The sequence below is a fragment of the Ilyonectria robusta genome (genome assembly GCF_021365365.1).
Source record: "Ilyonectria robusta strain PMI_751 chromosome Unknown BGZ61scaffold_1, whole genome shotgun sequence".
Lineage (NCBI taxonomy): Eukaryota > Fungi > Ascomycota > Sordariomycetes > Hypocreales > Nectriaceae > Ilyonectria > Ilyonectria robusta.
The window spans coordinates 3,372,628-3,388,863 of record NW_025764435.1 but is presented as its reverse complement, the minus strand read 5'-3'; the positions used below and the strand labels follow the sequence as shown (position 1 = coordinate 3,388,863).

The window sequence follows — 16,236 nt, the reverse complement described above, 5'->3', positions numbered from 1 at the left end:
AAAAGCAACCAAACAATGTCAAAAAGCAGCATCCAACTCCTAAGCAGGCCCGGGGTTTTTATTTCGTCATGCGCAATAAATCACGGTTTCTTTCCATCCCGAGCATCCACGCCGAGTTCGAGCCGTGGCCGGCTACCTCCCACCCGGCCTCGAGCTCACCATTTCTCCGTATCTTCCACGGTTCTTCGTTGTGTCGTATGCCTGGAGCACACGCGTTTGACTCTCATCTGCCTGAGAGAAGGCGTAGCCTCGCTGCTTGCGCATGCGCTGCACTTGCCGAACCTTTCGGATGGCCTTCTGGAATTGCTCCATTCTACACATTCAATCAGTATGGACATAATATTAAGAGCGGCATCATGAGAGCACACCTCGGTCGGTAATCCTGGATGTTGTACTTCTGGATCTCCTGGATGTGGTGGTACGTTTGCGGGAAGTACATGCGCTTCGCAAACTTCCACGCAATGTCTCGAATCAGACACAGGATGGCGAGAACAATGGTCTGGAGCCAAAAGACGGGGCTGCTGTAGAGCCTGGGCACTACGCCGTGATACTCATTGGACACATTGGCCATGGGTGCCACGATACCGTAGACAGCGATGAAGAGATACCAGAAAGCCATGCTACCGGGGATGGCAAGCACGTGGTACTTGGTCCAGTTGTTGGTAACCAAAGCCGCCTTGCCCAGGACAGTGAGCACAGTCGCGGCGTACAGTCCGGTTCCCCAAACCCAATGGCCAGCAATCCTACCATCGCCTTGGATGAGGTCACCATACCAAAAGAGCTCGCCGCCAATGTAGAGGATAATGGAGTGGTATACCGCATTCGCGATCCATTGCGCAAAGACCTTGAGCTTGAAGAAGTAGTTTTGTTGGCCCATCATGTACAGCTGAGGGTAGCGATCCAGGAGGCGCGCCGAGATGAACTGATCTAAGATACCAAGGGCCAGAGGTGGGAGAACGGTGTAGAAGACGTTGTAGAAGGATAGAGTCCAGGATTCGTAAATGACCTGACCGGAGAAGACGTTTTGGAATGTGAACTGGAGCAAGAGGGTTAGCTGAGGTTGGTCTAGTTGAATATTCTGTCAAACTTACCCAGAACTGTGTCATATACAAGGCGATGTTCTTATAGAATGAGAAGAGAATCGTCTTGCTCACACGCTGGTAACTCCAGGCGCCGTGGACCAGCAGCAGCTTCCGAAGATACCTGAACTGGCCAATGGCCACATCGGCACTTCGCGCAGCTTGGAGACCTTCCATACCACTGATACCAACACCAATATGAGCAGCCTGAATCATGGAGACATCGTTGGCTCCGTCGCCAATAGCGAGGAGGATTGAGCCCTTTTGATACTTCTTCACCAGCTTAACAACCAGTGCCTTTTGTAGAGGCGAGACACGACAGCAGATAACAGCCTTACACATGACGGCGAGGTCGAGGAACAACTTCTCCAGATCCTTCTCCAGGGCATAAGTCAATGACTTTCCGTCGATAATCAAGGCCAGTGTCTCGGTCTCAATCGTGCCGTCGCCCTGAGTGCGGATGGCATCAGTCTTCTTTTGGAGGTTGTCTCGAGTAGCAGCAGCCGTTTCTTCGTTGACAATCAACAGCATCATGTCCTCGCTGAGCAGTTTGCAACTCATGCCAATGTTGATAGCCGTCTCCTGTCGATCTCCAGTCAATACCCACACCTTGATGTTGGCCTGCTGCAGAGTGTGGATCGTCTCAGGGACACCGTCCTGGAGTCGATCTTCAATAGCCGTTGCACCGAGAAGGAAAAAGTCATGCTCGATAAGCTCCGCGGCTTTGTCGACTTCGTCCGCACGGTTTCCACCAACAGTCATTTGAGCGGTGTCAAAGATCTTGGCCCAATCCTGATACTCCTGCTCCGGGATTTCTCGCATAGCCAGACAAAGAGTTCGCAAACCTTCCGAGGCGTACTCCTCGAGATGCTGCAATGTGATTTCGACGTGGGGGTTCTCCTCGCTCAGACGCTCCAGGATAACAGTATCAGCACCCTTGCAGTAGCAACGAATCTTGCCGTCGGGGCATCGGTAGATGGTAGACATTCTCTTTCGGGTTGAGTTAAATTCGCAAACGGCCAGGAGCTCATACTCGAACTCCCGGTCGTTGGCCTCGATAATGACAGCTTTGGGCTTTCGTGCAGTGAACTTGTATCCGAGCTCAGCCGCACCTTGAACCAAGGCGCCCTCGTCGGGAGAAGCAGCTTGGTACTTCATAGTGCCTTTTTCACTCATTTCCGGGATGACAGTGTGACAGGTTGAGAGGAGCGACAAGAAGTGATCGATGACGGGCGCGGAGTGGTGGTTCTTCCGGTTAACCTCGAGGGCCTTGAAGTCGAAGATGCCGACTTCCGTACCATCGTCTTGCATAACCGGGCGTCGATCTTCTGGCACGTCGTCGCTGTACTGGATTCCTGCGATAGAACATTGCTTGAACTCCATCATATTGCAGGTCAAGGTTCCAGTTTTATCCGAGAAGACGTATTCGACCATGCCCAATTCCTCGACGAGACTCGAAGTTCGGCATGTGGCCGGCGTATCGGTCTTGTCGTAGTACATATCGAGATCGTCGTTGATGAGAATTCCGTGCCAATACTTGACCAGTTCGACAGTGACAAAGAGAGAGATAGGGACCAGCGCGGAGAACAAAACCCAGTAGGTGACCATGTCCTTAAAAAACACCTTCACGGCTGCTCCAGCAGTGTCCGTATCCTCCAGTTCAAGGTATGAGAGCGCATCGCCTTCGACATTCCGTTGAACGAGGTCACCGACAGTACTGACGATGCTCAAAACCATGAGCAAACCAATCAGCACCAGAACCAGCCAGTTGAGCTGCTTCTCGACCTTGGTACGCTTGATTGGGGTAGCCGTGGCATTTCGCATCAGTTTGGTCTCATGTCCCGTGAACACGACTACGCCGTACACCCAGGGAGTGTTTCGCAGGGTAGCACCTCGGAGCAGAAGCTGTTCAGGGTTGAGAGCGAGTTCCTTTTCTCCACCTCCGGATTGCATCGTCAAGGTCGCTTCGTACGTATAAAGACTGCTGTTGGGCTGTTCCGACTTGATTCGGCCGCCCAGTCTGCTCAGCTCGCTCGGCGACACCATGGTGGATGTCTCTGGCACAGCCTGCTTGATCTTGAGGTTAGTCTCGCCATCCAGGTTAGCTGTTTCGATATAGCAGAGACCCTCGGGCTCAGAACTAGCCAGAAGAACCAGGTCAGCGGGGAAGGGCTCTTCTGATTCCACTCTAATGATATCTCCCACGGCCACGTTGATCCATTGCGCCTCTGAAAATGTAGAGCCTCGTAGAACCTGGGCCTTGGACGTGTTGAGGGCATTGTCGGCCTGCTTTCTCCTATAATCTTCGACCAATTCCTTTCCAGCTGAGATGAGAAGCACCACGCCGAGGGGCGCAATGGTGGTGTACGGGTTCGTAGGCGACAGGTTGGGAATCTGCTGCAGCGCGGCAGTGAACAAGAAGAAGACGTTGGCGAACTTGGAGAATTGCTCGAGAAGGAACTTGGGTAGGAAGGTGGCAACGTTGTACTTGGCCGTGGAGATGTGGTTGTCGACGAATTTGTTGGCGGCATTGGCGGGAGGGTTGTTGAGGTAGATGAGTCTGGGACCCAGGGTTGAGGGATCAGGTTTGCTTTTCCCGAAGCCGAATTTGAAGTTGCCCATGTCAAATCCCCCCTTCTTGAATTGCTGTTGTTGCGAGGAACCTCCAACGGAGTCACCTCGTTCGTGGCCTGGCTCCGTCAAGGGCAGATCCATCTCCGAATAACCCTGGCCCATTCCCAACTTGTTCTTTACCCTGCCCAAAAAACCTCCGCCCAGGCCCAGGACACTATTTCGATTCCGCGCATTGTTCCTGGCCATACCTGGAGAGTTCTCGTTCGCCCTGGGGCCGCCGTGGTAGTAGGATTCGCCTTCAGCAGGGTAGTCGTCGTCGTCGTCGGCGTAGCGCTGGTAGTTGTTCAGGTCCGACGTCTGACTGTATTGCCTCGTCAGGTAGGGGTTGTTGCCAGAGTCGGGTCCTCCTGGGACTCCCAAGCCGCCTGCGGAGCGCGATGCTGGTGCTGTGTTGGAGGTACCTCCGCCGCCGCCGACGAAGTCATCGTAAGAGACGGACGGCCGGCCCTGGGGATCTTGTTCTTGGTTGTGGAATCGCATTAAGTCGTCATCGTTGAGGGTGGACCGCTGGCCATCGTTGTAGACGGGCTGGTCGTTGTCGAGATCCAGGAGCAGGTTGTCGCGATTGTTGGAGGGACCCCCTTGAGGCCCTCCTGGCTGGCGTCCAGCCATGCTGGCGGACAATTCGAGGTCAGGCAATCAGCTGGGGGGAGGGACGGTCGGCATGCGGAATGGACGGAAATGCAAAGACGCGAATGAGAGAAAGATGGGTGATGGGTGATGAGAGCGAGTCAGCGATGGAGCGAGGGAAGAAGCAAAGGATGGACGGTCGGTGGGAGGTCGTAATCGTGGGATCGTCGTGGGTGTCGTGCTGTCGCAACAGAAAGGATTCAAGCGCAGCTGATGGTTGAATGGTGCAGTAGTTGGTGCAGTAGTTGGTGCAGTTGGTGCAGTTGGTGCAGTGGCTCAGTGCTTCGGTTTCGGTCGGTGGCTCGGTGGCTCTGGCCCGGTTGGTTGCTGGCTGAGTTCGCCGTCCACTCTGGAGTCGGGATTCTAGGCTTGGAAAGGCTGCACAGCCTCCTTTCTGGGCGTAAGCTCGAGGGACTGGAAGGACGCACTACAGAGGACCTACGCCACTAAAAGTCGGCAGGTATGCGGCCGCGGGTGCCAGAATGCGTACGAGGCGCTGGGCTGGTGCAGTGGTGCTGGAGGTGCTCCGTTGTAGGGGTAGCGCGCTGCGCAGTGGAACGTCGACTGAGGCTCAAAGGCTGAAGGGGCGCTCGTGTGGCCAGCTTGCATGCAGCGATTGGCCGGGTCCCTGAGACTGCGTGTCGAGGTTTGGGTTTGGGGGTTGTTTCTGTGGTGAGCGGATGGTTGAGCGGGCGGGTCGCGAGACGCCTAGCGCACAGTGGAGCAGCAGGGCAGTAGTGCGGGAAGAGTACCTAGGGTAGAGGCAGAGCAGAGCAGAGCAGAGCAGAAAGCAGAAAGCAGCAGAGCACCACCGCAAATGGAACCTGCAAACCGGCATGCACGCACACACGCACACACGCACCCGGAAGCTACGGCGCCGAGTGAATGGCTGCGTCTTCGTATTTTGTCACTTGTTTGAAACTTGACAGAGCCACACTCCTGTCGTCGATGGCAGTAAATGTGGACGTGGCAGAAGACTTGGCGGGTCAACATGCCGGATTTCCCATGCCTCTGGGTCGTCGTCACTGGTCCAGTGGCCACAGCGCCCCAGTGCTAAGCTGCCCCCAGTACATAGCTGCTGCAGTGGGTGCCTACGGGTACTGTCCATAATACGAAGTATGTACGGGGTCCTGGCTAAAAGGTGCCGTAGCTGATTGCCAAAGGGAGTCTGGTTGCTGACAGGAAACGAGTCGTCCCCTGGCAATGCGCGGTCCCTAGCAGCGTCCAGTTTCTTCAAACAGTGAAGGGGATGGCATCCGGCAGTGGCCCTGTACTATGTAAAACGACAAGTAAAAAGTCTGAGCCCCTGACAGGAGCTGTCATGGGCTCTGGCGTCCTTTGGCTTCTCCTCGGGCTTCTCCTCTTCTTCCAGTGGCTCCTCGACTCTCCTCTTCTTCCCCCCCTGCCAGGTGCTGGGCTGTGTGTTGCTATTCGCGACGTCTTGCCAGAGCCACATCACCCGCCACCCAACAGGTCGTATTCGCGAGGGCCCAGGCTTCCCATGTACCCCGCCAGGCTAGCTTCGGGTATCTCCTCCCGCCAATTTCCACTGAAGAGGTACTTGTTCTCCAGGTGCCCGACTTGTGACAGGTACATCGCGGCCGACTGGTGGGGAACCCCTCGCCCCCTGAACGTCGTCATCTTCGCTGTCCCCACCTTAAGCCAGCCACTTCCATCTAGGTACTAGACGATGCTATCAAGTAAGCTCTACCTCCAACGGGATTACAGGTATCAGCATCCAAGAACTTGACATTCACGACTTACCACAGCGGGAACTACCCTTGGGCAAATGAACCAAAGGATTCTCTAAGCGCCTCTATTCTCCCCTGTGTCTCGTTGTATAATAATACCGGAAGGGTCGCTCTGAGTGGTCTTACATTACATCACACCTCAGATCTTCATGATCGGCGCAAATGCTACCATTCGTCAAAAAGAATTCTCTCAGGCGATTCCTCCCGATTCCTGGGCACTAACGCGCGCATTTAATCCCACCGGTAAATCCCAGATAATTGGGAGGATCAGCGTAGTCAGCGAACGCCTTCGACGAGCCTTGGCATCTCACTGTCAGTGTTCGCCGACTAACATCCCCTGCTCGTCTACCAAGGCTGACGGAAGAAGTTTTACAACTTCCGAATCAGCTGTACAGTGTAGTACAGTGTATGGGTAGATATCTCTCAGTAGAAGCCCTTAAGACCCTTATTTAGTACTTGAGCGATGCACTTGAGTTGGTTCTTATTATCCTAAAAGTGAGGTTTTAGTTACTGTTAGCGTAAAGTATACTTGGTAGCACATTGTATGAGACCCTTGCCCATCCACCAGTGCACACAATGTCATAATATCCAATAAATCTGTTCGTTTCCAGCTTCATGATTCATCCTCGGTCATACAAACATCCCTCCGCCTTAAAGAGATGCCTTCAAAGCCCCCTTCAAGACAGTATTCGCCCACTTGGCCACTTGTCCATTGACCGCCTCTGATGCCTGAGTCAACGCCCAGTGCGATGCTTTCACCTCCCCTCTCGTCAAGTCGTCAAAGTACTTATCCATACCCTTCGACATCGATGGCGGCAACGCCACGTCTTCCGTCGCGGTGATGAAAAGTGCTGGCATCGCAAACTTGTGGCCCTTACCCGCAAGCTCCAGCTCGTCGTCGAAGTTCAGCTTCCGCAGGCGGTACCAGTTCAGTGGCCCACGCAGCTCTGGGGCACCGTTGCGCAAGTATTCTTCCGTGTAGTACTCGATTTCCTCCTCCGAAGCCAACCGCGCGGGTCCCAGGAGCGGCAGGTTGTCGAACTGCACGCCTTCCTGCGCCTTGAAGCCGACCTCGCCGTTGGGGCCTCGGCCGCCGTACATGGCGTTCAGGAACTGCCGGACCTTCTCCTTGCCCTGGATCTCGGTCTGCACATCGGGGCCCTGGAACTGCAGCTGGTACGTAAAGTTGGGTAGGTGACCGGCAGCGATGATAGCGTCGAGCGGGACGTAAGTGGGCGACGGCGATGTGTAGGGCGTGCACACGACGAAGATGGCCTTGATCAGCTCGGGGTGCCACATGGCAATTCTCCAGGAGACCGCACCGCCCCAGTCATGGCCACCGAGGATGATCTGCCCCTCGCCAACGAATTTCTTGGCGAGCTCCTTGATGTCTGCCGCCACGCTCTTGTACGTGTACTCCTCCAGGGCCTCAGGGGCATCGGTGCCGCCATACCCAATCATGTCCGGAACGACGACTTGGAAGCCCAATGACATAAAGTAAGGCACCTGGTAGCGCCATCCGAATCCCAAGTCTGGGAAACCGTGGACTAGGATCATAGTTTCGATGGGTTCGCCCTCCGGCTTCCCCACGATGTACTTGTAATTCTTGCCTCGAATCTGGGCCGTCTCGATGCTGACCCTAGGGTCGTTTGGCACCAGTTTGGCGGAAGACATGATTATCTTCCTTTCCCTGAAGGCCAGACGTTTTGTATGTTCTGGTTACGTGTCAGCTTGTCTCTCGGAATCTTGGGACTACAATTCTCAAGCCCAGTGAGACGTCACAAAGAATACTCTCCGAACAATACCATACACGCTATCGGGACGACAACGTCCCTTAAAATACCCCAAACAACGCGACAACTCAAACCCCGGGGCAGTTACGGAGTATAACTTACGTAGTTGCGGGCTGAAGCCGACTCGATGAAGCGCTTAGCGGCTCCAGTTCAAACCAGGGGTTCTCCTGTCAGATCGAGCGAGAATCAATGGCGAGCCGACTAAAGAACCTAAAGATGGCAACCGCACAGAGAGGAGCTGAAGCGCGGTGCTTTTATATATGTCGCCGTGTGTAATGGAGACAAAAATCGGCTGCCGAAGCATGGTCAACGGTACGAGGTGGGACGTAGCTTCGGAGGCGAACTAAGACGCAGAGTGGGGGGGCCGAGGTTCAATCCGGAGGCGACTTCCCATCCTGTCTGTCACCGCCGTTGATGACGCCAGAGCGGGCTGGTGTCGCTTTGTTGGGCTGTGTGCGGTGAGCGGTAAATGTGTACCATGGGGTGAAACGTTCGTTTAGTTGTTTCGTCAGACCGGAGAGTTGATGCGGGAAGGGAGGAGCGTCGAAGATAGTGGATATGGGTTCCGCAAGACAACTCACGGGCCGATGAAGGCGCATGAAAATGGCCGAGGTAGTCCTTCTTGCGCTCAGGAGTACCCTGCAAGTTATCACACACATCTTATGACAACAATCATGCCTGTGGACCTTCATTATGGGTATCGAACAATAGTTTGGTATCTTAAAGGTTGGAACCCCCCGGCGGTAAAGGCTCCCGGCGATTGCAACAAACATTTTTCGTCCTGGCGTTAACAGCTCGTGCCACCCACGTAATCACCGGTCCAGCTAAATCCCCGTCCCCATTCCCAAAGAAAGCTCCAAGAAAATGGCAAATGGTAATACAAAGTCACGGTTGTCAGGATATGGATGTGCATGAATTCCGTCGAGGGAATATAGTTAGTAGATTACCATGTCCTCGTCAGCTTCCTCGAGCACATCCGCCGACTCGTCGTGATGATGATTGTGGTGATGATGATGATGATGATGATTGTCTTGGTTCTGTTCCTTATCCGGCGCCTTAGCCGCCTGATCTGAGCCGTTGGTGCTGCGCGTAGGCTTCTCGGCAGAATCCTCGCCAGAAGGCGCCGGCACAGGAGGCTCTCCAGGGGTTGGGGACCGAGCGGGTCGGGAACGCTGTCCGTAGTCTTTGTCGTGCCGCTTCTTCCGCTCATTGAAAGCACCTAGTTCCTTCTCGATAGTTGCTTTCGCGTTCTGTAGTTGGTCGTCGATCTCGTCTTCTTGGTCCGCCGTAAGCTTCCACGGGAGATAACACTGAGGATTTGGTCAGCTGCAAGATATGAGTGAATGGAACCTCAAGTAACGTACAATCTGTGGGTGTGCCTTTGTGCGCAGGAACTTCGCCATCGCGAGCATCTTAGAGTGCTTATTCCGCATCTGGTTCCCAAGAGTTAGCTCCCAATATGAGGTTATTCTCCAACAGGCCTAGACTCACCACTTCTTCCTCGAACGCTACCTGCTCCGACCTGCGAATCCCCGTTAATCGCGAGAGCTTCTCGGCCCTCTCTTTGTCATCCACGACCCGTTGTTTCTGCTGCCGTTCTTGTTGTCGCCGCTCAATCTCGAGGCGTCGTTTCTGCTGCGAGCTGCCGGTCGTCTGGCTCAGAGTGCTGAGCAGGCCACCGAACAGGCGCTTCCCGCGCTTCTTCTCCTCCTGGGTCGCGGACTTGCGGCGATCGTGATCAATATTCGTAGCGCTCCCGTACGAGTCGCGACGAGCTGGGGATGAGTCCCGTCTTGATCGTCGGTCGTAATGGTCGCGGTCGTCGTCATAGTGCCTAGCTCGCTTCGGGGAGCCGTCTCGGTCGTCATTTCGCGATACCTTTCTCTTGAGGTTCTCTGGTTCGATCATGTCGCGGGGGGGCGCATCCACATCCGCGTTTAAAATGGCTCCGTCCATTGGACGCTCTCTGCGACTCGATTAGCAGGTGGCATGAACGGGCCAGGATCAGGCTGCATGCATACTCCTCTACAGTGGCCATAACTGGTGGCGACAGATGTCGGATGGCTGTCGCATAAACTGGGGGCCGGTATCCAGGGTCGCGCAATATTCACACGACAAACCCAGGGCAGCCAGGAGATAAAAAATAGTTGGCAGACGGAGGGAGCTTGTCGAGGCTGAAGATCAAGTCCAAAAGGTGGGACTGTCGAACGGCCATGTCGTAGGAGCTTCTGAAAGTGGCACCAGCCACATCGGCCCCGCCTCGGCTCATCCTGAAGCGGGCGACATGATTGGCCCGTGCCGTTGGACGCCTCTCGAACTCGTCCGAACGCCGCGGCAAGGCTGAGAAATCTCCATCTAGCGGCCATCTCCAAGCTCTCAGCGTCCAACGCCATCTTCTGCTTCTTCACCCACACAACCTCCCAACACAAACCTCCCGCTGCACCCCCCTCAGGCTCCTTCGCCATGTCTCGCCATCACCCGTAAGTCCGATTTCCATTCACAACGAATTGCTGGTTGCTAACATTTCCTCCAGCGATCTCGTCATGTGCCGCAAGACGGCTGGCATCGCCATCGGCCGCCTCTGCGACAAGTGTGACGGCAAATGCCCCGTCTGCGATTCCTACGTCCGGCCCACCACCCTCGTCCGAATCTGCGACGAGTGCAGTTTCGGAAATTACCAGAACAAGTGCGTCGTATGCGGAGGCGAGGGCATCTCGGACGCCTTCTACTGCTTTGAGTGCACCCGGCTGGAGAAGGATCGCGATGGCTGTCCCAAGATTATCAATCTGGGTAGTTCAAGGACAGATGTGAGTTGGCATCTCCCCTTTGTGCTCGCGAATGTGTACTAATTCATTCCCCTCTAGTTATTCTACCAAAAGAAAACGAATCGGACAACGAATTATTAACGAAGCGGCGGCCTGGGTTGGGTCATTGGTTGTTATGGTTGCAGGAAAACGAGCTTCGATACCTTGCATCGCTGGCGTTTGGCGCGCTGTCAGGATGGGAAATGTCACTGTGAAATCTAGCCGCTATGGAATACAATAAATGTGATGCATTTTACGTGGTCATTCTTTATGTAACATGATGATGGTGACATTTTGTAGCTGTGATTACCGATTCAGACTTGAATATACAACAACCCATCCTAAACTCCTCATGATGCATGAAAGGATATTATGATACAAAACAAAAACAGATCAAATATATGTGACCTTGACTCCCATGCCGGCGGTTGTTTTGATCTTGTTCCACGATGAGCCCAGTATTCGCTGGACACGTTCGCGGATACCTCGGTGACCAAGCATGAGAATAATGCCCACGATGAACGCCATGAATCTAGCCAGCATCATGGGGTTGGAATTGAGCGACATGCCGAGCTGCTCGATTACATTGCGCAATCGCATAATGACCATTGATGCGCGCGAGCTTAGTGTCGGAGCGGCCACGGCCTTGCCGTTAGGTCTCTTGGTTTGTCGGGATGAAGCGGCCGATGGTGATCGCGCAGGTCGGTTTCGGTTCACCGCCGGGTGACTAGGCGTTTCATCGACACCATAGTCGACCTCGCTCCCTTCACGGAGTGAGCGTTCCTCTTCTATTCTCTTCCGCTCCCTCTCCTCATTCTCGGCACGCAGCCTTTTAGCCTCTTCAATCTCCTGCCGCAGCTCCTCCTCCTGCCGCTCACGTTCCTCATTAGCCTGTCTCTCCTGCTCCTCCTGCTCATCTCGGAGACTCTGCAGGGCTTGCAGAAAGGCTTCACGACGCTCGTCATCAAGCACGGGGCTCACACTAATGAACTCACGAGCGTAATCCCACTCGTTGTTACGCAGGAGAACATGTAGCGTGTATAGTTCCAAGATCTTAACTCTAGAGTTAAGATCCCTAGGGGTGTTGGCACCGCTCGCGCCCTTGACTGGCGATCGGTAGCGATTCGCCATGCGCGATTCGGGGGTAGGCGATTCGCCAAGTCGGCCGGTGATGTCGAGGTTGGGCGTGCTGCAGGCAGCGAGATAGGCCTCGAGCTTCTTCTGGTTGAATAACTGATCGCGGGCATGTGCCAGTAACAAAGTCGCGCTGTCTCAGTTAGCAAACCGGTCAAAGGGTCTCAGGCAGGCACATTCCAGAACTCACAGGTTGATGACCACATCCGAATCAACATCGCCTTCGACGCCGTGGTAGCCGTTTCTGGTCACCTCATCCCAGACCTCTCCTTCCCGGACCTTGGTGCACAAGGCCCTCCACTCCTGATTACCAAAGGCATCCTTGCCCTCTTCAGGCTCCAGCTCGGCAATAGCATTGAGGATGGTCAAGTAGAGGCTCCAAACTTTGACGCGAGTCGTCTTGGAGGCACGCGCGACGGGCGGAGGCTCGCCATCTTCGACAGGGTCGGAAAAGGCGATGAGCGGCAGCAGCGTAGTCAGGGCCTCGGGGAGACGACGCGTGAGGAAGAGGGTAGATGCTTGGCGGTATGTCTTTGAGATTTGGGAAGGCTGGCGGGAGGAGGTTGATGAGGCCGAGGCCGACGGAAGCGTGGCGGAGATGGGGGCAGCCCAGATGCTGTTCGAGAGGCCTCGGGGGCCACCAGACGTCGTCGGTAACGGGCTGAAGCCGTTGTAGTGGCCGTTGGTAGACATGGCGATGAGGGGATGACGGTGAGGTCAAGCGGAGCTCGGGACGGACATGGAAGCGATTCCGACGACGATGGCTCTCGCGAGGTCGGCGGTCAGAGTACGACCAGCGGCCAGCTATCTGCGGCGGGTGCGGGTTGAGGGGGATTGCGCAAGGCCGTGAATCAATTGAGCAAGCGGAGTGAGGTGGTGATGATAAGATGCGATGGCATGTCGTCGTGGAGCAAACAAGGAGATTGGGCGCGCGCGTCAGGGCGAGTTCGTCGACGAGCAAGGCCGTGACATGTGGTTCAACATGCCAGCCAGCCAGAAGCGAGCGAGGTGGGCATGTTTTTTCGGCCGGTGTCCTGGCGATTTAGCCTCGGCACCTGGGCCTACAAGTCAGCTGCACACCCACTGTAGCTTTCCGCTGGAGCCTTTCAGCAGAGTATGTGCGCTAATACAAGTGAGGTCACAGGGGGCGTTAGGGGTGCCGAGGACGCAGGGGTGAAGCCCGGGGCAGGCCGAGGCCAGACGACTTGCCGATGAGATGAGTTCGGAGCTCTGTTGCTCTTGTTAGATGGTACCTGCATCCCAACAAAACCTCCCCGCTTCCGGCGGCCTTTAGCGGCTGTCAGCAGGCTTTAGTGAGCTTCAACAGGGTCTAAGCGCTGTATCTCCCTAACCTCCGCCTGGATGATCCAAGCTCTCCGGAACACTGTCCAGCGAGGCACCTCCGCATTCCGACCAGGAAACACGGAGATCACGAACCCATTTGAGCTGGCAACCTCATTTCACGCACCACCTCCCATTACCTGCATTGGGTTTATAATGGAGGGTGGCTCATCTCCATTTCTCCCAGGCTCGTCCTTGTAACGGATTGCCGACCATCTGTCACAAGCCTTTTTGTTGTTGTCCGAAACACCTTCCGCCTCTTGCAGCTCGCATGCATGGAGGATTGCTCCGGACTTCGGTTGAAGCCCCGACCCACATGACTTTCCGGTGATGGGAGCCGCTAGGTTAATTTGCGGACTTCTTTCCGGGGATCATGGATGAAGGAACAATGAACTCTTGAATAAATATAGCCACATGGCCGGATGGAAAAGAAAACAATGTTTGTAGTAGACCTCGACGTCGGCTGCGCCTTCAGTTGATTGGACCTCACTTAACCAGCCTATGAAGAATCGGGAAGTTGACCTGCATCGAACCATCTCTAAAAAGCAAGTAAGCTGAGCGCAATGTTTTGCTACGATACGGCATCTATTTCGTTCTATCCAAGTAGGCAGGCCTACGCGTGTGGGTTATCGTAACTACGACCAACACAAGGCAGCCCGATGGTATCTATTGCCAGAAACGCCGTTTACCCAAATCCAGATCCTCCCAGAGATGAAATGCCTAAATGCCAAACAGTCAAGCCCCATCGTGCCATGCTACGTCGGTCGTTTTCGGGATGATCTTCGCAGCGGTGTCCCCTCCTGGGATTCCTGGACATCCTCTCGCGGGGCTTCTCGTGGAGCCTCCCGTAGACCATCTCGTAGAGTTTCTCGCGGGGTCTCTCGTGCAGTCTCTCGTGGAACTATGATACTGTCTTCCCGCTCAAGCACCGAGTCTTCCACTCCTATAAGCTGCTCCTGTGTCATCCATCCGGATTCCACGGCAAAGCAGACCACGTCCGCCGCGCATCCAAAGCACGGAACACTATCCTTGGCGTCCGGGTTTAGATACGTCCACATCTCCTTCGTCTCCTTCTTGAAGGCCGCGAGCTCCTTCTTGTCTCCGGTGAAATGACCCGTTAAGTACTCGTACAGGTACGCCAGCCAAAGTACATTAGTGTATGGAGCAAAGGCGTCCCAGGATAGAGGCCCATCGATGCCCTTGGCGTAAGGCGTATCGTGGGCCGAGGGAGGAAGGCATTTCCGGTCGGCCCGTAATAAGAATGATCTCATCTGGCGATATACTTTGCATTGTGGCGCGTGCGTGCTGGTGAAGAGGCTGAGGTCCTTTTCCAAGTCGAAGGCCACCGGCGCCACGTCATCAATGGACAAATCCTCAGCTCGGGATAGTCCGTAGTCCAAGATGGTGATGTCCAGCCCCGAAAATCCAAAGAACCCCTTGGATCTAGGACCCATCTCACGTGGAGGCCTTCTTTGCTTGATGCACAGGTTGCCCTCGTGGAGATCACGGTGCTACTCCAGTTAGTTGAAATCCACATTGCTCAATACACATATTCTTACCTCAAACATGGCAAGATCCTCGGCCCTTGCCAGTGCAATTGCCTCTAAGAAGAAGATATCCCAGAGCTGGGCCTGAGTGTCCAACTTCCAATCCTCCAATGCCTTTCCAGCATCACCCAACTCCACCACCAAGAACCGGGTGCCGTCGACATACCGGCTTGGGGAAGGGTAGAACTGCGCCCTGTCCGGGTCCTGTCGCTTCATCTTCTTTTGGAACTTTTGGTGTGTTTCGAGCAGCTCCACCGTGGTCTTCCCTTGAACCACGTATCGCTCTTTGTACACGACAAATCCAGGGATGTCAGCCAACCACTCGGAAATTCGCAGCTCGCCTTGAACGTCCTCTTCCGAATGGGGCTCCTCATCCACGAGGCCAGATTTGACTTGGGCTTTGGTCTGAGGCTTGATAGGCGATGGTAGCCGAATAACTTTGATGATACTTGTTCCGCGGTCGTTTGTGACGCGGTACACTTCTGCGTAGGATGCCTCCGCAATCTTGTCTATCCTGTCCCCTGGAGGGCAAACATCATCCCACGTCAGAGTTCGTAGCGAAGTTCCAAGTTGTTCATCTTCTGACACTGGCTCTCCATCATTCTCGTTGACCTGCGGTTGGACCTCTGGTGCAGGTTCCGGGACCTCAGTTTGTGGGGTCACATCCGTGTCTGGTTCATATGTCGCTTGGTCTTCCTCTTCACATGTTGCCTCAATCGGTTGATCTTCGACTGGTTGGTCCTCGATTGGTTGATCCTCGATAATGAGAGACACCTTATTCGATTTCCGGGGTGATCTTCTAAGAGAGGGCACTTCTTCAATTTTGAGTGAGGACACCCTCTCTGTTAAAGACTCCAATTGGTCCTTCTGTGTGTTGGACTCCGGCTGCCTGCGCACCGGGCTCTGGGGCAACTCGGCGAACAGCCGCTCCGCTTTTGATTTCTTCGATGGCTTTCCATATTTTCGGGCGGCAGTTGATCGTGACATTTTGATGGCGAGGCCGTGGACACTTGAGCATTCTGGCTTCTGTCGCGTTGATGACTCTCGCTGATGTCGCGCATTAGGGGATAGGTTCTATGTGTTGGCACGGTAACGCGTCACATGTAAAACCCAATCAGGTGAGACACTCCGCATGCAAGTGGGACTCTCCCGGTCTCTCGCACGAGAGAGTGGTGTGTCCATTACTTATTGATTTCTTCCAGAACATTTCTGTAGGGGCTTTTGGGGGGTTGTGGTAATAAATGACGTGGCGTATTTCGATGGTGAATTAATGTTGAAATTCGACGTTTTTGGTTCACTTCGTAATACGCTCTCAATGATAGAGCGGGCGAGGCACCGATTTGGATGCCCATCACCTAAGTTAATTATATAACTATTCCTCCCCAGTCACCCAACGACATCCAACATTGCGGTCCATGCGAGCCAGCACGGGGGTGTCAGGCACTTGAGATCTGGGGCGGCGGGATCGAGGGTTGCAGAACGCCACTTCGACCGTTGTCGACTGCAGGGTAAGGTATGTGAGA

The 16,236-nt window shown here is 54.6% G+C and overlaps 3 protein-coding genes across 3 annotated transcripts; all 3 read right to left on the bottom strand.

Annotated features, from left to right (window-relative positions):
• Nucleotides 1-37: 37 nt before the first annotated feature.
• Nucleotides 38-4,434, bottom strand: BGZ61DRAFT_23279 (uncharacterized protein). Its single transcript, XM_046238235.1, has 2 exons — nucleotides 1,092-4,434; nucleotides 38-1,036 (listed from the first exon to the last, which is right to left on the bottom strand). The coding sequence occupies exons 1-2, from the start codon at nucleotides 4,323-4,325 to the stop codon at nucleotides 326-328; spliced, it is 3,945 nt and encodes a 1,314-aa protein (XP_046112612.1). The 5' UTR covers nucleotides 4,326-4,434; the 3' UTR covers nucleotides 38-325.
• A 2,123-nt stretch (nucleotides 4,435-6,557) lies between these two features.
• BGZ61DRAFT_501962 (uncharacterized protein) lies at nucleotides 6,558-12,518 on the bottom strand (the record flags this gene model as incomplete). The annotated part of the gene is made up of 8 exons (XM_046251713.1): nucleotides 6,558-7,774; nucleotides 8,835-9,197; nucleotides 9,252-9,320; nucleotides 9,379-9,853; nucleotides 10,366-10,673; nucleotides 11,100-11,958; nucleotides 12,016-12,441; nucleotides 12,472-12,518. The coding sequence occupies 8 exons, from the start codon at nucleotides 12,516-12,518 to the stop codon at nucleotides 6,746-6,748; spliced, it is 3,576 nt and encodes a 1,191-aa protein (XP_046112611.1). The 3' UTR covers nucleotides 6,558-6,745.
• Nucleotides 12,519-13,921: 1,403 nt separating this feature from the next.
• Nucleotides 13,922-15,700, bottom strand: BGZ61DRAFT_471222 (uncharacterized protein; the record flags this gene model as incomplete). Its single annotated transcript, XM_046248186.1, has 2 exons — nucleotides 13,922-14,677; nucleotides 14,726-15,700. The coding sequence occupies 2 exons, from the start codon at nucleotides 15,698-15,700 to the stop codon at nucleotides 13,922-13,924; spliced, it is 1,731 nt and encodes a 576-aa protein (XP_046112610.1).
• Between the last annotated feature and the right edge of the window lie 536 nt (nucleotides 15,701-16,236).